This window comes from Chelonoidis abingdonii, chromosome 23 (assembly GCF_003597395.2).
Source record: "Chelonoidis abingdonii isolate Lonesome George chromosome 23, CheloAbing_2.0, whole genome shotgun sequence".
In the NCBI taxonomy this organism is placed as follows: domain Eukaryota; kingdom Metazoa; phylum Chordata; order Testudines; family Testudinidae; genus Chelonoidis; species Chelonoidis abingdonii.
This window is the reverse complement of record NC_133791.1, coordinates 21001031-21024042: the sequence shown is the minus strand read 5'-3', so window position 1 is coordinate 21024042 and position 23012 is coordinate 21001031. Positions and strand designations below refer to the sequence as shown.

General features: G+C 47.2%; 1 protein-coding gene across 6 annotated transcripts in view; it reads left to right on the top strand.

The window, feature by feature from the left end:
- ECE1 (endothelin converting enzyme 1) overlaps positions 1 to 18016 on the top strand; it is a 123098-nt gene extending 105082 nt beyond the window's left edge. For 5 of the 6 annotated variants that reach the window (XM_032762626.2, XM_032762627.2, XM_032762628.2 and 2 more), the window contains 6 exons: positions 109 to 212; positions 9058 to 9168; positions 10480 to 10547; positions 11695 to 11885; positions 13146 to 13241; positions 14280 to 18016. In XM_032762626.2, the coding sequence (XP_032618517.1) occupies positions 109 to 212; positions 9058 to 9168; positions 10480 to 10547; positions 11695 to 11885; positions 13146 to 13241; positions 14280 to 14456 (747 nt within the window). In that variant the 3' untranslated portion in view covers positions 14457 to 18016. The remainder of the gene's footprint in view (positions 1 to 108; positions 213 to 9057; positions 9169 to 10479; positions 10548 to 11694; positions 11886 to 13145; positions 13242 to 14279) is intronic. The other variant, XM_032762629.2, reaches the window with a different exon arrangement.
- The last annotated feature ends 4996 nt before the right edge of the window (positions 18017 to 23012 follow it).

Below are 23012 nucleotides of genomic sequence, written 5' to 3'. Positions count from 1 at the left end.
GCCCCAAGCCAGACAGCTGCAGGGCTGCAGATAGTAGCAATGGGGGATACTGGTCTCGGGTGATGCTGATGGCTGTTTCTCCAGGACTGATGGGTTTGGGTTTTGCAGTATGAAGCTGTCTCCAGTCTGTACTTTGAGAACGTCATGCAATTTTATAACTTCTCTGCCCGAGTGGCCGCTGACCAACTCCGGAAACCTCCAAATCGGGACCAGTAAGTCCTCCCTGCCCTACTTTTCCCTGCTAGGGGTGGGGGGAGTCTCCTCTCCCAAGATTATACAATTAGCTCGACACATTTACACAGCCTGGGAACCCAGTGCTGTATAACTCAGCCACAGTTTGACCAGTAACTAGGTTTGGCTTCTTCCATAACGACGCTACAGCACATTGATCTAGAGACTAAAATCTCTATGGTGTCCAGTTCCAGAACCGCTGATACCAAAACAAAAATCCATCCCTTTCCATAATTTCAGTGGTTGTGCTCAGAACATATGTATAAGAACATAAGAACGGCCATACCGGGTCAGACCAAAGGTCCATCTAGCCCAGTATCTGTCTACCAACAGCGGCCAACGCCAGGTGCCCCAAAGGGAGTGAACCTAGCAGGCAATGATCAAGTGATCTCTCTCCTGCCATCCATCTCCATCCTCTGATGAACAGAGGCTAGGGACACCATTTTTTACCCTTCCTGGCTAATAGCCATTTATGGACTTAGCCACATGAATTTATCCAGTTCTCTTTTAAACATTGTTATAGTCCCAGCTTTCACACTCTCAGGTACAGGAGTTTCACAAGTTGACTGTGAGCTGTAGCTGAAGAAGACTTCCTTTTATTTGTTTTTAACCTGCTACCTATTATTTCATTTGGTGCCCCTAGTTCTTGTATTATGGGAATAAGTAAATAAAACTTCTTCCTATCCACTTTTCTCCAACATCACTCATGATTTTATAAGACCTCTATTTCATTATCCCCCTTAGTCTACTCTTTTCCAAAGCTGAAGAGTCCTAGCCTCCTTTACTTTCCTCTATGGGACCCTTTCCAAACCCCCTAATCCTTTTAGTGCCCTTCTGAACCTTTTCTAGTGCCTAGAACTATCTTTTTGATGGTAGAGGAGACACACTCTGTACCAGGTATTCACGTCGTGGGCGTACCATGGATTGTATATTAGGGCAATAACGATATTTCTCAGTCTATCTCTCTATCCCTTTTTAAGCATTCCTAACATCACTGCTTTGCTTTTTTGACCACCTCCTGCACACCGCTGTGGACATCTTCACGAGAACTATCCACGATGACGCCAAGATCTTTTTCCGGACTCAGTATTGTTACGCATTAACATCTAAGCCCCATCATATCTGCCATGTATAGTATGGGTTTATTTTTCCTCCAATGTGCTTAACTTTCTTTATCCCCTTAATTTCATTTGCCGATTTGTTGCCCCAATCACTTTAGTTTGTGAGATCTTTCATTGAAAGTCTCTCTCACAACTGTCTTATACTACTTATATTACACTGACCCACTGTACCCTTTCGTCTTTAGTATGAATAGATCTTGACTCAGTTTAGGCTCTACCAACTTTCGCCGAACACTCACGGTTCACCCTCTTCTCCAGCATCTGAGATTTCAATCTAGATCCTACCGATTCTGGTCGACCGACTTTTAGCGGGCCCACCCACTAATTACCTTCTCGACTTTACTTACTTCTCACGCTTCCCGTCCTTGTAGAGTTACTAGGGGCAATAGAACGCGACCTTCCCCTTTTATCCCATGATAGCTTTATTTCATGTAAGACGCCTTGGGAGGGACCTTGTCAATGCTTCTACTGAAATCATAGTTACCACTATGCTCCACTGGATCCCCCTTGTCCACCCATGTTTGTGACCTCTTGCACAAGACTCTCAACTAGATATAAGACCATCGAGTCTCCCTTTTACAGAAACCCATGCGTCGCACTAATTGAGCCTCACAACAGTTCTATGTTTTTCTATGTGTCTGGACATATTTCATTTCGTACCTACTTGGTTCAACTTAATTTGCCCCGTTACGCCGACGTTAGACCATTACCGGTCTGTAATCGCCGAGGATTCCCTCTCTAGAGCCCTTTTTAAATATTGGCGTTCCGTTAGCGTAACTCCAGTCATTGGCGTACCAAAGCCCGGTTTAAAGGCACAGGTTTACAAACCGTTCAGGTAATAGGTTCCTGCACTTCAACATCTTGAGTCTTCAGAACCTCTGGGTGACCATGCCATCTGGTCCCAGTGACTTGTTATGTTAAGCTTTTTCAATATATCATCCAAAACTCCTCTAGTACACTTCAATCTGTGACAGTTCCTCAGATTTGTCACCTACAAAAGCTTGCTCAGGTTTGGGAATCTCCCTAACATCCTCAGCCGTGAAGACTGAAGCAAAGAATCCATTTAGTATAGCTGGTCCATTTGCTAACTGGAACAGCTAGGGTACCTCTTCTCTCCCGTGGGCTGCTATTGATACTACTAACAAATAGCTCTTCACAGAGCTCCGAGCAGCTTCTGGAACAGTGGTTCTCAAACGTTTGTACTGGTTATCCCTTTCACATAGCAAGCTCTGTGTGCGACCCCCCTTTTAAATTAAAAGCACTTCTTTATGTATTTAACACCATTATAAAAGCTAGAAACAAAGTGGGGTTTGGGATGGAGACTGACAGCTCGTGACCCCCCATGTAATAACCTTGTGACCCCCTGAGGGGTCCCAACCCCCAGTTTGAGAACTCCTGCTCTAGAATACCTCTCTTCTCCAGATTGCAAAAATCGAGCATAATGCTAAGGTCTGATTTACACCCCTCAGAGCCTTGGGAACTCAGTTGAGGTCTCTCTTCTTCATCAAGTGGTGTCCCTGTGGGTACTCCACTTCAGGTGGTGGTGCGTCCTGGCGCCGTCAGTCGGACATTTTCCTAGAAGTGTCTGGTCAGGCGACATGCGGGCACAGTAGCTGTCTCATGGCAGCACTGATGCTTCTTCTGGCACGCGCATGCACCGACCCCCTGAGTTCCTTCTCAACCATCCTCGGTTTGAGATGGAGTCCATTAGCAATGTCCCTACCTATAACAAAAAAATTAGATTTTAAATATTTAGGATAGTACTTACAGTGTTAATAGTTAGTTTAAGCTTGGATTTAAGTAGATACAGTTTTTAGTAGCGTAGAAGCACCGTCTACCCCAGTGAAGGGAACGGCACCGCAACTCATGCCTCAAACTATGGCACCTCCTCCGCCACCCCCACAGAGCATAGAACAACCTAATCAAGACACCACAGTGCCAAGAAAGGCCACACAGCAATTGGCACTGAAAGTGGCAGCACCGCATACAGTGGCACTGATATCTGCTGAACAAACCATAACAACTCAGATTGCAGCTGCACTGAGCTCTCCTCTACTCGGCACCATGGATTTGTCAGTACCTAAGGCACCAGACCAGCCCACTCACCCATTGCACCACCATTTTCAAGCAATGAAGATGAAGAAGAGGAAGCTGTCTTCTTTTCTGGCCATTCTTCCCCAACAGCGACCAAATACAAAAGAAAATCAGACCCAAATAAGGGTCTACCACCATGGCTGGTTTACTTATGGATATGCCCACCCATGCCATTCCAGCTACAATGGGACCTATGGGCAGCTTTTAGGGCACAATTCCAAGAGCCTACTTCCACACACAGAAAAAACATAACATCGGCACCGACTTCAGTACCCAAACCCTCTGAAGCCACAGAGGAAGGGGAAGAAGAAAGAGATGACACATCAGAACATGGTGAGCCTCCAGAACACAATTCCTCATCCTCTCTAGATGAAGCAGTTACACTCACAACTACAACGGCCTCTGACGAATTCAAACACTTCCAGGCAAGTGGCAAATCCCTCTAAAAGAAGTACAGGAGACACAACACCAACTCTTGAAAATACTCCATACATCAACTTCCTCCAAGATCGCCATCCCCATCAATGATGCCCTCCTGGACCTGACAAATGTAGTGTGGCAAACACTGGCCTCCATCCCACCAACCAACAAGCGCATGGATAAGAAATACCACATGCCAAATAAAGGGATGGAATTCCTATTTCCGCACCCACCACCAAACTCGTTAGTGGTGGACGCAGTAAATCAAAGAAACAAACAATATAAATCCACTCCTAAAGACAAAGAATGGAAGAGACTGGATCTTCTAGGCCAAAAAGTGTATACATCAGCCACACTACAAATCCACACTGCAAATGACACCGCACTACTGGCAAACTATGATCATGACAATTATAACAAATTCACAAAGTTCACCCAGGATATGCCTGAGGGGAAAAGAGAACAATTCCGGGCCATCGTGAATGAAGGCCAGCTTATCTCCAGGACAGCACTACAGGCCACCCTCAACATGATGGCAACAGCCATTGTAATGCACAGTGCATCATGGCTGCATTCATCAGGAATCCCCAGAGAACTGCAACACAAAGTGGAAGACTTTCCCTTCAGCAGAGACACACTATTTTTGGCTAAAACCAACAAAGTTCCCCGCTCCATGAAAGACTCCAGGGTGACCCTCAGAACATTAGGGCTATACACAATCCAAACAGGAGACATTATCAGCTATACAACAGAAATTGAGACAACACATCTCAGCAACAGCAGAGAGCATACAAAGCAAGGGGACAATGAAATAGACCACAAAGTTGCCAACAGAACCAACCCCAGAACCACCACCAAACAAACTGCAATTTTGGAGTATTGGTCAAGGGTCTGCACAGCCTCCCCATAACACCAGTGTGGGCAGACAACACTCAAATCTTTGGGCACTGACTCAGGCCATTTTACACAAACTGGGCCTCAATCACATCTGATCAGTGGGTTTTAGAACTAATTTTAATGAGCTATACCATCCCTTTTACATCTATCCTAGGTACCCATTCCCTTCCCCATCCCTCTTCAGGGACCCTTCTCACAAGCATCTATTGAGACAAGAGGTGCATCACCTTCTGCAAATTGGTGCGGTGGAACTAGTCCCAATACAACACAGAGGAAAGGGATTTTATTCCCATTACTTTCTGACTCAAAAGAAAAATGGGGGGGTGGAGACCCCATCCTAGACCTAAGAAAACTCAATAAATTTGTCCATGCCCACAGATTCTCTAACTATCAGAGAAGTGAAGTTCTGGAACAGCCTTCCAAGGGGAATAGTGGGGGCAAAAGGCATATCTGGCTTCAAGACTAAGCTTGATAAGTTTTTGGAGGGGATGGTATGATGGAATAGCCTAATTCTGGCAATTAGTCAGTCTTTGACTACTAGCAGTAAATATGCACGATGGCTTGTGAGGGGATGTTAGATGGGTTGGGATCTGAGTTACTACAGAGAATTCTTTCCTGGATGTCTGGCTGGTGAATCTTGCCCACATGCTCAGGGTTTAGCTGATTGCCATATCTGGGGTCGGGAAGGAATTTTCCTCCGGGGCAGATTGGCAGAAGCCCTGGGGTTTTTTTGCCTTCCTCTGCAGCGTGGGGCACAGGTCACTTGCTGGAAGATTCTCTGCACCTTGAAGTCTTTAAACCACGATTTGAGGACTTCAGTGGCTCAGACACAGGTTTGATACAGGAGTGGGTAGGTGAGATTCTGTGGCCTGCGTTGTGCAGGAGGTCAGACTAGATGGTCATAAAGGTCCCTTCTGACCTTAAAGTCTATGATTCTATGATTCAAAATGGTCACCCTGAATTCAATCATCCCTCCACTGGAAAAAGGGGACTGGTTCTCAGCCCTCAACCTACAAGACGCATACTTTCACATTACAATCCACCCGGCTCATAGACGTTTCATAAGGTTCACAGTAGGATAAGAACACTTCCAATACAGCGTGCTACCATTTGGCCTATTGACAGCACCGAGAGTGTCCACCTAAACACTGGCGGTAGTAGCAGAGCACCTGCACAGACAAAGGATACTCATATTCCCTTACTTAGAAGACTGCCTAATCAAGGGCTCCACAAAGACAGAAACAGAAAGAGGTGTTCAGTTAACCATCTCCCTCTTCCACTCCCTGGGGCTAGAAATCAACAAAAAGAAATCCACCCTCACTCCAGTACAATAACTGGAATTCATAGGTGCTCCCCTGGACTCAATCACGGTCAGAGCATCCCTTCCAGAGCCCTGCTTTACAGCTATGACTCCCTTATATTGGTGGTTTCGCTCAGCCCATGAGTGCATGTACACACCTGCTTACAACTACTGGGACACATGGCGGCCATCATGTTCGTGGTAGCACACCAGGCTACATATGTGGTGTCTACAAAGATGACTGAATACAGTCTCCATACCACGAAGGCACAGCCTAAACAAGAGAATCACACCCACTGCAGAGGTGATTCAGTCATTGCACTGATGGACAAACACATCAAACTTGTGCTCAGGCATACCTTTCCAACAGAAAACACCATCGGTTCAAATCACAACAGATGCCTCTCTGATAGGATGGGGGGGCCACCTGAAACAATACATTGCCCAGGGCAAATGGTCACCAACAGAGACACACCTTCACATAAACCTGCTAGAACCATGTGTGGTCTGCAGTGCATGCTACCACTTCCTTCCACTCAGAAACAGGCAGGGCAGGGAGCGCAATCACTGGGAGATGCGTTCCTGATCAAACGGAACGCCCCTGTACTAAATGTTTTCCCTCCAATTCCGCTAATCTCCAGAGTCACACACAAAACACAAACTGACAGAGCCAAGATAATCCTCATAGTGCCAGCATGACCCAGACAGTTTTGGTTCCCTTACCTGAACTGCATGGTGATATGCACTCCATTCAGTATCCCTCGACGATATGAACTCCTCTCACAGGACAACAGACAAGTCCTCCATTCCAATCTAGGGAAACTTCACCTGAGAGATTGGCTTCTTCGTGGCTCCGAGTGGCCGAATTAACCTGTTTGGATCAAGTACAAGAAGTACCGATTAACAGCAGGAAACAAAACACACAGCATACTTACCTCCAAAAATGGAAGAGATTTTTCCATTTGATGCCAAAACAAACAAATATCAGCAAACCAGGCCCCACTCCCATTGATCCTGGAGTACCTACTATCGTTAAAGAAATCAGGACTGGCTACAGACTTGATAAAGGTCCACCTCGCAGCAATAACCACCTTCCACCGACAGATAGAAGGGACCTCAGTTTTTGCCCCGATTACAAAGAGATTTATAACAGGCCCACAAAACATGTATCTGGACATCTGTGAACCCACTCCGCCATGGGACTTAAACCTAGTGCGCAAATGCTAACCTGAAAACCATTCGAACCCTTAGCATATTGCTCTATGCCATCACATCAGCATGAAGAGTGAGCGAGATTGCGGCGCTCATGGCTCACCCCCCCTACACAATATTCCACAAGGACAAAGTGGCTCTGCGGACTAACCCAAAATTCATACCCAAAATATCATCCTCATTCCACTTAACCAACCAATTCACCTACCCACTTTCCATCCTAAACCACAGAACAACCCACAAGAGGCGGCATTACACACATTAGATGCCTGCCATGCCCTGGGCTTTTAGCTACACAGGACAAAGACCTTTCATAAATCCCCCAGACTATTTGTATCAACAACGGAAAGGTTGAAAGGCGCAGCTATATCAACATAAAAACTATTGAATATCAAACTGCATCCACTTGTGCTACTCTTTATGCAACACTGAAGCCCAGCAGGCATCCAAACACACTTGACGAGGTCTGTAGCAACTTCTACAGCATTCCTGCACAACGTGCCCATGCTTGACATATGCAGAGCAGCTACATGGGCATCCGAACACACTTTCACCAATCATTACGCAATCATGCTTGCTGGAGAGCAGATGCTAAATTAGGCTGCACGGTCCTACCAGCAGCTACAAAACCAACTCCGAAGCCCGTTCCATCCGCATAGGGCATTGCTCTACATTCACTTGAAGTGGAGCACTCTCAGGGACACCACTTGATGAAGAAGAGGTTTCTTACCTTGTGCAATAACTGAGGTTCTTCGAGATGTGTATCCCTGTAGGTGCTCCACTACCCACTCTCCTCCCCTCTAATTTGGAGTAAGAATCAACTGCTCCACGGTAGAAAAGGAATCGAGAGGGTCGGGGCATGTGCATGCCAGAAGAGGTGTCAATGCCGCCACGAGACAGCTTCTGCACACCGACCAGACACTGCTAGCAAAATCTGCGCTGGACGGCAGTGGGACGCACTGCCACCTGAAGTGGAGCACCCACAGGGACACACATCTCGAAGAACCTCAGTTACTGAGTAACCTTCTCTTCACCCTGTGCCTACATAGTCTTTGCAAAATCTCTGGGCTGCATAATACAGTTAAAACCTTATTTCCTCAGCAAAACCAGCACACTCAATCAACCCTAACCTACAGGCACATGCAGATCTCCCCTCCATGCTTCTTGGAGACGGCATTGAGCGCAGGAAGAGTGTTGGGATAATTACTATTAATTATTTGTATTCTGGGAGCACCTAGGAACCCCAGCCATTGTGCTCGGTGCTGCACAAATGTAGAACAGAGACTGTCCCTGCCCCAGAAGCTTTACAATCTTTTGTAAATATGTGTCCTGCTTTCTCCAAAGAAGTGAGTGGACAAGGACATGCCCAGCAAGGACCTCCCCACCCAAGTGTCCTGCAAGGAGGGAGGTGTGTGTTATGTGGCTGACTTACATCTGTATCCCCATCTGCTCAAAATACTGCAGTGCTCTGGTTCCCTCTCGTGGACAATAGGAGTATTACACTTTCTTCAGTCATCTGTATTGCTGCAGCTTTCTTCTGTGGCTGAAGACTCAGTGGTTCTTTGTCTCTGACCTGTTCCCTGGTCTGTGGCAGTGAATACTGCAGTCCTTGCCCGTGGCCCTGATCGCCATATATATTCTTGTAGTTGCTAGGTGTCCTAGGAAGCTTCAGGGGACCGTGGGGGAGGCCAGGAAATACCTGTGCCTTGTGCCAGTATGTGTGGTGGGGGGGTATGCACCTTCCAGCTTGGCTGTAATGACAATCCCCTTTGTCTCCTGCAGGTGGAGTATGACCCCTCCAACAGTGAATGCCTACTATTCCCCCACCAAGAACGAGATCGTGTTCCCAGCCGGGATCCTGCAGGCTCCTTTTTACACCCGCACTTCCCCCAAGTATGAACATCCTCTTGCTCATCTGCTGCCCTCCTCTCCCGGTGTTCTTCCCCCACTCCACCCTGCTCCCCTAAGCTGAAGGGGGATGGGGAGTGGGGACTCTATGATGGCAGCAGCCTGGTTGGAAGATGGTGGGTGCCTCACACACCTCTGTATCCTAGTCTACACCCGTCAGTAGCTAAGGAGGGTCCAGTCCTGAGCTGGGGGCTAGAAAACAGCCAGGAGAGGAATGCTGGAGCTCAGAGAAATTGCACCAGCTCTGCCAGACTCACACTAGGAGACTCCATGGATCTTGATGCCAGTGCACATAGAGCTGCTAGCTTTGCCAGGGACAGTGGTGGATGTATGCTCTTTCAGCACAGGATCTGGACCTTTCCCCTGGAGTTAGTCTAATGTTCCCCATCTTGTCAGGCCGCTTGCCTAAGGAGACAATGAAGGACTTGCAACCATTTTTGACCCCTCCCCATCTTGTGCCACCCTCCCCATTATCAGAAAAAGCATCTCTCTGTCCAGGTCCATTGGGCTGCCTAGACAGATGGGGCTGTAGGACAGACCAGTAGAAGCTAGTGGTCTAGTGGCAGATCTGTGCAGCATGGAGGGAAACCCAGAACAACTGAGGAGAGGCACCATCCCCAGAGATTCCCAGTCTGGAGGAGGCCACACCTTCACTTTCTTAGTTCTTCTATGCTGGCATCTGGTAGACATGCAACATTATGAGTTTGTACAGTCTTGTATCTAATGGTAACATGGAAATAACATGCCTGGCTAGCTGTAAAGTGGCTCATTTGGGGCCTAGAGAATCCGCAGTACGTTTATCCTGGTGTCTGGGTGTCCAACAGCCTGAGGGGCTCTGTAATCAACTATATTTCATAGCTTCTCCTGAGTCCCATTGCTGGAATCATCTGCAGCGCCCGGTGGAACATGAAGGATTCTTTTTAAAAATAGGTTCAGATTTCCCTCTGCACTTCAGTCCTTTGCAGAAAACACCATAGAGCTGTTTAATGGAGGTTGGCAGTGCAGCAGATTCATTTCGTAATTGGCATTAATAGCAAGACATGACAATTTCAACATGCATGGGGCTGTGTCTCTTTAGACCTCTTTTCTGTCCACAGGGGGAAGCCTAGGCAAGAATAGCAAAAAAGTGAGGAAAGGAGGAGCAGCTCTACATAGTCCAAATGAAAGCTGCCTCCTAGTCCAATTCCCCTGCCTTAGTGCTCTGGTGGATAGGGTCACAGGGCATATGTGCAGACATTAGTAGGCAATGGCCTTAGGGAAGCACGAATCCTAATATTCTTTGTCCCTCTCACGCAGGGCACTGAACTTTGGTGGCATTGGCGTCGTCGTGGGCCATGAGCTGACTCATGCCTTTGATGACCAAGGTGGGCAGCCTGAAGACACCTTACTTCCTGTTGCTTTCTCTCCATCTTCCTCTTCCTGATGGAGCTCTGTTTTCCTCTTCATTGAAAGGCTCCCAGTGCCAGGAGTCAAAATTAAACTGTGGTGGCCCTCTATATCAAAGAGCCCTTCTCAAAGTGGATCTTGTGAGAATGGGCCAGAGCCATCCCTCATGTAACTCCAGTGACCTGCATTGAGCTACATCAGGTACAAATCTGGCCCAGAATGTCTAAATATGTTTGACATCTGAGACTCTGCCCAGTCTCTGAGGTGGAAAAATCTAACTGGCTGAAAGAAGGCAAGAGGAGTTTTTCTTTGCTGCTTTTCTGCCAGAATGAGGAAACCTACATATGGCTTATTAATGGTGAGGGCCTTAAAATAGGACAGTCAGGGTGTCACGGGGTGTGATCCCTCTCCTACCTTCTCCCCACAGAAACTATACAGACTCCTTTGATTGTGCCTTCACATTTTGTGTTCCCTGCACCAATTTCACAACAGTCCTTGTGCAACAGCCTGTTTATAATATTCAACTGGCTTTTGGCCCTCTCACCAGGGCCTGAGGGTCACCAAGGACTCCTTGTTCCAAACCTCTGTCTGGGCAGGCTCAACTAGCCTTGTTCATCCCTCTCCCCTTCCTTCCTTCCTTCCTCCTGCACTTCCTTGCTGTACTGCCTCTTATCAGCCCAGGGCTGATGAGGATTTGGCTCAGCCAAGCAGCCTGATAGAGTAATTACTCCCATCAGCTTCCTACTGGGGAACGAATTACTATTCAAGTGATCAGCGTGCAGGCTCACCTGTTTGCACCCTGCGCTCTGACACAAGGGGGTATCTTACTAACTCCAAAAGCATTTTGTGATGATCGCTTGCTGTTTGCAATCTCTTTCTGTGGGATTTATGGTGATGCAATAAAATAAAGATCAGTAAGTTCAGGAGGTCTCAGAACTCGCTCCTCCTCTCTCTTAAGAGGCTATGCCATTGCCAGTATGCTCACTGCATCTCCAAGCCCACAGATTGTGTGCTCGAAATATCTAACAACCCCTACTTCACACACACAGGCTTGGTTCTGCCAAAGGCCGTCTCAGATGAAGTATCTTCTAATTCCAGTGTTTTGCTTGGTCTGCTCCTCTGCAGGGCGAGAGTATGATAAAGATGGGAATCTGCGCCCTTGGTGGAAGAACTCCTCAGTGGAGGCCTTCAAGCAGCAGACCGAGTGCATAGTGGAACAGTACAGCAACTACTCCGTGAGCGGCGAAGCAGTGAATGGCAAACACACTCTGGGAGAGAACATTGCTGACAATGGGGGCCTCAAAGCTGCGTATCGGGTAGGAGTCTAGTACAGGCACAGGCTTCATCTGGTATCTCATTGCAGTCATGGCTGTGGGGGTCCTTTGTAGTCTTAGACTTTCCCCTGATGCTACAGCTGGAGAGACATTCCTGGTTACACAGTGATGGCAAGGGGAATTTCTCTAAGGAAATGTAAAATTCTGAGCCCCTTTTCTATGCAGTGTCCTCTCTGAGGAGGGGGTGGGCCCTAACCATATATAAGTCTTCAGGTGATCCTTGGATTTGGGATCTGCTGTCCTTGGACCAGGAAATTGTAGACCTGACAATCTGCTACCCATAGAGGGTGGATGTGCAAGAGAGGCTTTTGTAGGAGATTCAAGGAAGGGAAGAACCTGGCCATTTTAACTGGAAGAGGCTTTAATTCCTCTCCAGATCCTCCCATTTTCAATGGCATACGTAGCAAATATGGTAGGAGGTGATGAGTCTGCCTTGAGTGGATACAAGTTTCTCCCTGCGCAGCTCTGACAGGTCACACTCCCTCAATGGATCCCCATTCTGATTTGTTTCCTGTGAGCCATATGTAATCCTGGGTGTCAAGGATAGAGTGGGGGAAAACTTTTTGGATTAATCGTTTATTTGCCAAAAAATAGTTTTGGGTCAACCAAAATTATTCACAAATTCAGTTCAAATTTGGCAAATAGTTTCAGCTGAAAACAAATGAAAGAGTCAGATCGGTTCATTTCAATGTTTTCTAAACAAAGCAGTTTGACTTCTGGTTTCAAAATGATGCTTCATGTTGAAATTGAGCTAGATTTTTGTGTTTGTTTTTTTAAAGGTAAATAACTCCCCCCAAACTAGCCACAACAAAACATTCGGGGGAAAAGTTATTTTGAGTTGAATGGAACATTTCATTCAACCTGAAAAGATTTTTGTTTTAGATTTTTCATTTCAGCCCTGAACCAAAGGCAATTATTTGCTCAGCTCTAGGGGGAAGTTTATTTTGTGCTTTCTCTTTCCTTCGCAGCCCCTAGGGCCGTCTTAGATTTTTTTCTGGCTTTCTGTGACCAAATGGAAAATGGGCACAGAGGGAGACTCTTGCAATGCTGACATTTCCCTCCCTGCCAGCATGTGCCATGGAGACTGGACTGGTGTAGTCCCTTAAGGGTTAATGCCCCCCTGGCTAGCTGGACCAGCATTTCGTACCCCCACAAGGCAGTGGGAGTGTCTCTGATCCTTTAACTCCATCCACTATGTCCCTCTGCTGATGCAGGATAGCTTCTGTTCTCTCCTGCCTGCAGGCTTATCAAAATTGGGTGAAGAAGAATGGGAATGAGGAGGCTTTGCCAACGCTTGGCCTCTCCAACAACCAGCTCTTCTTTGTGGGATTCGCCCAGGTGAGTCTCTGCCATCCTCCAACCCTTTGTTCTGTCTCCAGGTGCACTGTGTGAGCTAGGGAATAGCAGTGGCTCCAGCTACTGGGTTAGCGGGAATGCAATTTACAGCAGTGCCCCTCCGATCTTCACCTCCTCCCAAACTCCCTTCGAAGTTCTAGGGCATTCCTTTTCCTGAACTGAGTCCCCACATCAGTGACTGGGATGTGGACAGTCAGACCTAGTGGTCGCAGTAGGAATCATGAACCAGAGGCCAGAGCCTAGTGTCAGAGCAGGAGTCAGGAACCAAAGCTGAGAGTCAAAACTGGATTACCTGGAGTCAGGGAAAGAAGGAGCAGGACTGGAGCAAGACAGGATCTGTCTTAGTCATGGGCCAGTGCTTTGAGCAACCACTGAACTGCTGCTGCTGTTAGGCTTAAGAGCCAGTCTGCTGACTTTTCCAACCAATCAGGTGGCATATAGGTCAGCTGCATTCATTAGGTTGCCCAAAGGCTGGCTCTGCTGCAGGCCCTGATTCCTGACTCCTCAAGTGGCAGAGGAGTGCAGCAAATATGAGTGTTGATGTATTGTGAAGAGAGAGATACATTACAGTTAATGAGGAAAGCTTGCCTTCCTATAAAGATCAGGTAGGAGGCAAGATAACAGACTTGACAAGGCAACTGTCTGATGCATTTTGACAAGTCTAATGCTCATTTTGCAGCAAAGTAAGATATACACTCCTCCAGACAGAACAACTTCAGGTTACAGAGGTCTCTGGGAGAGGCCCCTTTGCTGGTGTAATGATAAGGTTACTTGCAATATGCTATTCATCCTCCAGATGTGTGTGTAATGTATGGATCCAGTGTGTGGTTGCTGGTAAACAAGGGAGACCAAGTTGGGACTCAAGCTGCATGGAACTTGTTTGTATCCGTAGTTGTTGTTTCCTATAATAAACTCCTCCTAGGAAGATCTGTGATTTCCATGTGTCATGATAGCTGGAGAGAGACATTTTTCAGCTATAGTGAAGCCCTTGAGCTAACTCCTGTTGCCTTGCATTTGCAGGTCTGGTGTTCAGTTCGCACCCCAGAGAGCTCCCACGAAGGGCTCATCACTGACCCCCACAGTCCATCGCGTTTCCGAGTCATTGGTACTGTCTCCAATTCCAAAGAGTTCTCTGAGCACTTCCACTGTCCTCCTGGCTCCCCTATGAACCCCCAGAAGAAGTGTGAAGTTTGGTGAAAGGAAAAGGACCAGGAAATAGTGGAAACTAACTTTTGGCTTATTGTTCCTTCTTCAAGAATTGAATTTCCCAGGCTCTCTGCTCAAAGGGCAGTTTCTTCTCTCAGCAAACTGTAAAACTCTCAGCAGAAACAGATCCCTGAGCCCTAGGTATCATCTGAGATTCGATCCACTGTGAAAACCTTTCTTAATCTCACACACTTGTGAAATGTCTTGTTTTTAAACCTTGCATAAGGTGTGTGTACATATGCATTTGTCTGCACTGACCCATATTTACACATACACAGTTAAGCCCCTGCCCTGTCACAGGGTTGAAGACTTTTTCTAATTGATAAAGGGAGACCCACAGATAAAAGTGGTAACTGCCTGACATACACTAATCAAATATATTTTTGGGAAAATATTTTTTGAACATTGTGAAATACACTGGAAAAGTTCAGGGAAAATGCATTTAAAAGCCTTTTTTTTTTAAGCAAAAGGATTAGTATATTTATTCCTTAAAGCAGTGCAACTAGATATGAGAATGTCAGTAGAGACCATTCCACCGAAAGACAGGAGACTGAAGGGTGTCACTGAGGCAACAAATTAGCTTTGCAGCCCTGGAGACCAGGATTCTTATTGAATCCCTGGGATCGCTAACAAGACTGAAGAACTGTCCTTCTAGTCTGTTGTGGACACTGGTCCAGTGCATAGCTGGAAGATCTGTTCAGAGCCAGGATGGCAATAGCCAACTGTAGCTAGCTGGAACTGAGTGGCAGTAGAAGACTGAGGGTAAGTGCCTTGAGAGAAGTGCGTGCACTTATGGTTGGGTGACAGGCCCTGAACATATCGCTAGAGCTTTATTTGCAGGTCTTGGAAACCGTATTGAGCTCTGCTGATGTACAAGGTCCATTATAGAAAGTCTCTCAGAACAGTTTTCAGAGTGGAAGAACAGGAAACCAAAGAGAGATTCGTTCATTCTATAAACCTTCCATCTGTCTTAAATTGGTGACAAGGTCTTTCCTCTCTCTTCTCCTGCACCCTACAGCAAGCTAAGAACAGCACACTGTGACTGGGATACACTGGGATCCCAACCACCATCTAACCTGCCTCCTGGCAGCTGTACTTGGGTATAGTGAAAGCTGCATTGTAATTTTAAACCTACTTGGGCCATCTTTAACTTCTGTATACAAAGGAAGAGGAAGGCAGCTGGCTGCACTAGATTATTAAGTCCAGCTGGTACACAGACCTTCCCAAGACAGTTTGTCAAACTTAAATTATGAGCTCTCTTTGTCTTACTGCTTTAGAACAGCCCAAGCATAGACCAACCCTCTTTATGTCATGGTTGTTTTTGCTGAAATCCGCCTTGCATAGTATAGTTTGGGTCAGGCACAGGTGTAAGTCGCCTTGGGTTTTGTTGTTCAACTGGCAGGCTGGGGAAATGGCTCTCTTCAGACAGCTCACAAACCTGTGAAGTCTGAAGCCTCTCTCCTGTGTAAGCAGCTGACCAGTTATTTAGCAGTACTGCTAGCATTCCCTCTGAGGAGCTCCATAAGGGGATAGGTGTAACCACAGGACCTCATGGTCCCTGGCCTGGAGGAGATCATGTGGAATATGGTGGTTTATTAGGCATTCCTTTACCATCCTAGCCACAAATATCTCCCACCCACCCCTCGACTGCCTGATAGACTGCCAGTCCTACCTCTGCTGTGCACAGTGGCAATCCATAGTTTAAAAGGGTGGGAATCAGTAACCTCAGAAAGGGGGCGGATATTGGCTATGCACCACCCTAGGTAGTGCCCAATGACAAACCCAGTCTAGAGCCCTTCCAGGGCCTTACAAATGTTCAGTTCCACCTGTGAAAGCAGCCTCTTCCCTCTGGACTGGCACAACAGCCTGGGTATATGCATATTTGCTCCAGCATGGAGTTCAGCCCACATTTCCGGGCTCAGAGTCTACACAAATCCCAGTCTTGGATGGGGAAAAGGGAACCCAAAAAGCATTAAACCACTAAGAGCTATGGAAGGCAGGAAGGCGATGGGGGAGCTCTTGGTGCCATGGCCCCCAGGGAAAGCAGTTTGTTCAAGTCTCTCTGACTCCATCTTGCTCTCTTTCTTCTTATTTCCACCCAGTCCCATTCACTGCCACTTCCTTGGATTCTTCCAAGTTGAAATGCCTCCTTTTCTGTAAGCAAGACATTGGAAAGTAGCCATTGGTGTGAGCATTGTGGATCTAGAGTCCTGTATTGATTCTGATGCCGAGAAGGCTGGGTCACAGATTGGCTTACTTATTGTGTTGCAGGTATTAGCCAGGCTCACCATGGTCATTGCTACATGCAAGAGAACCCCGTGCCCTGCAAGCTGGGAAAGGCTAAGCACATTGTAGGGGTGTAGAGGCTGGATGTGTCTCAGCTGTCTGGGAAAGGGAAGAGCTAGTCCTCACCCCCTTTCTAAATGGAGACCTGGCAGGGGCTGGGAGAGTCATTCAGGATGGACAGAGGCACAGATCTGATGGTCTTGCTGGGGCAAGTGGGGCAGATTCTTTCAAGTATGGAAATGAGCCTGGAAGCCTGTGGCCTGATAGAGGCAACAAGAACCCACCGTATGCATTTTGTTCAGTGTGAGGGGCAGGCCATGAGCAACCAAGGGTAGGCTTAGCTATGAAGAGCCTCGTCTGCTCCTAGGCAGTGCATTTGTCCAGATTTCAGATAATGAATGCAGAATAACTCCTGCTGTGTCCCTGCCTCTTCCCTAAAAGCCAGGGCCCCATTTCAGGCCCACCCTATGGGCTGCTGTTAAATTCCTGCTTGGCAGTCTCCTAGCCACAGGATTGCCACAACACTACCTGCTCTCTGCATGTGAGCCTATGGGCTTGGGCACCGTGGCCAGGTCAGTTGTCCAGCTTTGCATGTGGCTGTTCTGCATTGCTAGGGGAATTTCTTTCCATGTCTCTCCCTCTTTTTCCTCACAGCCTCCAGTGCAGAGCAAGGACAATTTTCCTAAGCAAACTACCACAGGTAGAGAGCTCTGTGGCTCACTAGGTGGCTTGAGGCCTTTCACACAGCAGGTTTGTTAGGCAGAGTCCTAGCATCTCATCCAGTGCCAACCTTAGGATACTTTCTTCTTTTGTCTATCATGTTAACCCTATGTGCTCCTCCCAGAGGTTGCCTAGTCTCACAGTTAAACCAATCTGGGATTGGTTACTGGACTACAGGAACCCGGTGATCGCTTCAAGATGTGCTGTCAGCTCAAAGAGCTGAAAGGGAACAGGGAGATCAGGACTGTGAGCTGTCAGAGCACAGCATCCATTGGAGCGAAGGAAGCCAGTCCCTCAGTCAGGGAGCTGGCCTGGAAAGAGTCTATAGAGACTATGGGCTTTTCAATATTCTATCCTAGATTTTAATAGGAAACCCTGACAGAAATAGGTGCCAGCTTCATTTCCTCCAGCAAGGGGCACCATCATATTTTAGACAAAGGGAAGGATTTTTAGTATTTATATGCTAAAGGAGGGATTTTTGTAACTGTTTTCAACCTTCATTGTGGCGCTTATTGTAATTGAAATAAAATACTTGTTACTGGGTTTGAGGCGTTGTCTGTCTCTTTTATAGCTGCTCTGAGTCCTGGTGTAACCAGGGCCGGCTCCAGGCACCAGCATTCCAAGCTGGTGCTTGGGGCCGCAATCCGCAAGGGGCTGCAGTCCCTGTTGTTTTGCCCCCAAGCAGCGTGCCAAATTGCTGCGGGGTGGGGGGGAGCAGTCCGTGTGCCCTTAGGGCGGCAGGCTTGTTTCCGCAGCGGCGGCAATTCGGCGGCAGTTTCTATGTTTAGTTGTCCAGGGCGCTTCAGCTAAACATAGAAGCTGCTGCCGAATTGCCACCACTGTGGAAATGCGCCTGCCGCCCTAAGGGCACAGGGACTGCCTCCCTCGCCCGCCGCAGCAATTTGGCGCACTGTTTGGGGCGGCGAAAACTGTAGAGCCAGCCCTGGCTGGCACCAGGGGCTTCTCACTTGGCCAGTCAAGGTGATTAGTTCTAAGTGCTGACAGTATGGTGTGTGTTCTATGGGACATCAGTGGGATCCCATGCCTAACATGCAGATGGGTTTATATTGTAAGGGCAGCCATGGATAGGACAGGAAGCAAAGAGACGAGAGAAGAAAAGACAGGTGAAGTTGTATACCCCATACTGGGAGTTGATCACCAAGTAACACATTTATTTGTCATGCACTTTTTGATCACTTGGAAGATTCCAAATCTCTGAGCAGCTGCAAAATTGCTGCTCTGTTTGAAGAACTGTCTGAGAAGAGGTTCCACTTTCCCTCCTGCCCACTGTGGAATTCCGTCTTCTCTCCCCCACTCTCCCAAAAAAATCCCCTCTGCTCAAAACCCAAGTCAGGCGAAATAACCCCAGGCCAGTAATGGCTTGTATAGAAACAAGACTATCTTGGCTTTTGGACTCTGTTATCGTCACGGAGCTAGGAACGGAGATCTTCTTAGCACCCAAAAGGGGAGGTCCTCAGTGTCCCACTGGGGACCCAGCACATTTCTACCCCCGGAAGGGCCTTCAAGCTTTTATTACTGGCTTTCATTAGCAGGCTTTTATGGATCCCTCTCAGCCCAGTACCAGGGCATTTGTATAGTCCAATACTCTGGAAGCTGAGCCTCCTCCCTGTAACTCCTGCTGCGTTTTGTTTGTTTGTTTGTTTTTTAAGTAGGGACTGCAGATTTTCCTAACTGCTGTAAATCATGTAATTGTGGCCCCTGGTGGACAAATACAAAAATAGTCCCACTAACATTTTTTTTTTAAAAAAATCCCTCTCTAAAGCATTCCTTAATAGTTTTTTTCCTTAACTGGCAGGGTGCAGGCAGGCTCCAGGATGGTGCTAATCCCTATGTAGTGGGGCAGCTTCCCCACTCCAGTGGAGAAAGGGTTAAAGTCAGCCCTGGGAGAAGGTTGTGGCTGAGAGCTATTAAGCTGGGCTGATTCTGCCCCAATCAGGCCACAGCTGGTCTGTATAAAAAGGCTGTGAGCTAGAGGCCCAAAGGAAGTCTCTCAAGGCTAGGAGAGAGCAGGGCCTGGCTGCCTGAAGAAAGGGTACTGGGAGCGAAGCAGGGCTGGGGAGCTCCAGGCTGGCAACTCCCCAGGCTGGAGGGCCTGGTCCAAGACCCACAGAGGTACTGGGTGGCAGAGGAGGGCAGCAGGTTTAAACCCCCCTTGCCTATGATGAGTGGCTTTTACACTGCAGTCTGTCCCAGGGAGCAGGGGCTTGGTGATGACTAGCAGTAGACCAGACTGGGGCAAGATGGGGATTAGAGGGTTGGGGCTTTCCCAGAGAGGGGAGCCCCATAGATACTGAGGGGTGGGTATTGCCAGGAGGCAGCCCCTGGGTAAAGAGGCACTGAGGTCCAGGAGGGACATGGGGCCAGCTACAAGCAGGACACCAGCCTACAGAGGACGCCCAGGTTGGAAAAGAGCTAATTTCCTCAGATGACCAGCAGGAGGTGCCCCAGGGGAGAGTCTAACATCTTTACACCCTAGCACAGGGGTCCCCAACACAGTGCCTACAGGTGCCATGGCACCCGCCAGAGCATCTATGTGTGCCCACGTACTGGCTGGTGGAAAAGCATCTGCCAAAATGCTGCCGAAAAGTGGCGTCATTAAGAGGCGTCGCTGCCAAAATGCCACTTCTCAGGGCATTTCAGTGGATGCTTGTCCGCTGGCCACACTCCGCGGAGGCTTGTTGTCCGGCACCCGCCACCTGGAAAAGGTTGGGGACCACTGCCCTAGCATAAATGTGCTGCGTGAGTGTGAATAGTAATTTGCACCAGTGTTGGGGGACAGGCAGGTATGTTACAGTTCTATAGGTAGATCAGTGCTAAGCATCAGTGTAGACATGGCCTGAGGCATCACAGCTTGCCATACACACCCTCAGAGACCCCTTCAGCAAAGGGCAGCCCAAAAGTAGTATTTCTAACATTTAAAAAAAAAAAAAAAAAAAAAAGCAAAGCTGTCACCCACACATCCCTCATCTTTTATTTGACACTGTCCCTTTATCCATCAGAGAGGCATAAACCCAGCTTTTTAAAAATCCTTTGCAGGGCTCCTTTAAGACAATAAATTTAAGTGTGCAAATGCCTGCACAGGGAATGTTTAGAGAACAGGCCTTATCATGGCAAAAGATAGGCTTGACCTTGGTTGGGTCTAGCCTAGGAAATAGTTAGATATAAGGCACAGGTTTTTAACAGTGATGGTGATGGGAACCAACTCCAAAAGTAAGTGGTGGCTTTGTCATCTCTTGATGTCTTCAAATCCAGCCTAGCCTTTCTGAAAGAACTGCTTTAGCCAAACACAAGTTATGAGTCTAATGCAGGGGTAACACAGTGAAATGTAATGGCCTGTGTTATTGAGGTAGTCAGACTAGGTGAGATAATGGCCACTTCTCACCTAAAACACTATGGATTGATGAAAGAGCTATGAACTGGCCTATTCTCACTTGAGAGGGAACTATCCTGAGCCAAATGTACATATCCCTGGGGAAGGTCTGTTTGTTCATGGATTTCTGAAGAAACAGAGTGATGCCGTGAAGTGGAGTGGAGGTGACAGGAATCAGTGCCTGACACAACCTGTGAGGCAGAAAATTTTTATTATTTGTACTTGAGATTTGAGTCCCACTGCTAGGTGCTTGTCTCTCTCCTTACCCCAGAGAGCTTGCACTCTAAACAGACAAAGGGAGGTTGAGCAGCTCCATTTTGCAGATGGAGCCATTAGGTGACTTGCCCAAGGATACATGAGAGTCTGTGGCAGAGCAAGGAACTAATCCCATATTTCCCAAATCCCAGTGTAGATCTTTAATCACAAGACTGCCTTGCCTTGCCTTGCCCCTGTGGTGCACACCTGAAGATCAAACCTCTAGGAGGAGGCCAGGAGTCAGCTGGGGATCAGCCATGGCATTTTTTGCTACAAAATTTCAAAGCTATATGTGCATTTATAAAATGCACCTCAGGATTCAGCTGTTGCCCCAGATTTGAGGGATGTGTGTACCCTGGATGTTGATTAAGCTAATTGCAACCATTATGTGCATTCAGCCACCATGAATTAATAAAATAGACCACCACCTAGTTAAGGGTTAATTTGAACAAGTAGGGCTTCTGGAGGCAAGATCAAATGCTAGCTGCAGGTTTGCAGTTTCTGCTAATCACAATGGAAGGAAGGGAGAAAAGAGTCAACAAATTGAGACCAAAAGAAAATAAGTGGAGAGAGAGGTTGAGTTTGGGTGCCTTTGACATAAAAGCTTATTATGAGTAAGATTATTAGGAATGTTTGATAAGTAATTTATTGAAGTCAGAAGAGGTGATGACCCAGTAGGTGTCACTATGAGCTGTATGTTTTGTACAAGTTAATTATAAAAAGACTAGACAGTACTTTGGAGCAGTTCTCTGACACCATACTCCCTGGCAGAGAAGTGACCAGCCAACATGGCCCTGCTCTGAACTACTCAATACCATCTCAAATTCTAGGTTATGATTTGGGATGTTCTAAGCCAATGGCTTATCTCCCAGTGTGCTTAAATCTAATAAAAATTGTAGTTTTTGGATAAGAGCATACTTACTTGTATCAATTTTTCATCAGCCAGAAGCCTGGGTTCCCATTGATTTATTCCTGACACTGCCTGGAGTGAAATGTTATGTTACCACTGCTCTGGGTTCTGAAAACCTTGGGTAACACAGCAAAAGAATGTAACAAACATCATCCCTGTCTCCTTTACATGCACCCAGTTCTCCTCTTCCAGTCATTTGTCCATGGATTGGCTCAGAAAAGAGGAGCATTACTAATCAACAAATGTGATCTCTCTTCAACTGATGAAAGTGAATTCTGGAGCCAAGGGCTTGCTGCCCCAATTTGATGGTAAACAAAACTCATGCTGGGACTCAGGTAAGGCAGAGGGAAAACTGCCCTTAGTGGGGTATCTCCTGAGCTGCCCAAACATGGCCAGGGCTATTAGTCTTGATGAACACATGCTGGCTGTTCTACACTATTGCGTGCTATTTGGATTCTTTACTTTCTTATCGTTTTCAATTTCAAAGCAAATAGACACTCGTGTTTCTTATAAGAACTTATTTCTCATCCCAGACATCAATTTCTTGCCATAGTCCATCGGTAATGGATGTTTCCAAGGACAATAAACTGACCATCTATTACTTCATGAAAGCCTTGTTTAACCTTTCCAGCTTGATCGCCTGCTCTGACCTTCAGTGACATTGGAAAGCCTGACCCTAATTTTCTCCCCAAATGCCCTTCTTTTTACCTTTGCACTGTGGGCAGAAATAGCTCACTGCCAAAGGAATAATGCACGGTATCATTAGCCTGTAGGGAGTGAGGCTGGGGTCCTTTTGTTAACTCTAGTATAACTATGTTGGCTAGGAGTGTGCTTTTGTATAGTTATGCCAGTACAACCCATGTATGGTGTGACAAAGCTCCTCCTCTGCCTTGGTGGGTCCTGCGCTTATTGGCAGATTTGCTCACCTCAGTGATCCTTCCCACAATCTGGATCAACTCCTCCTGTGTCTGATCAGGAGTTGGGA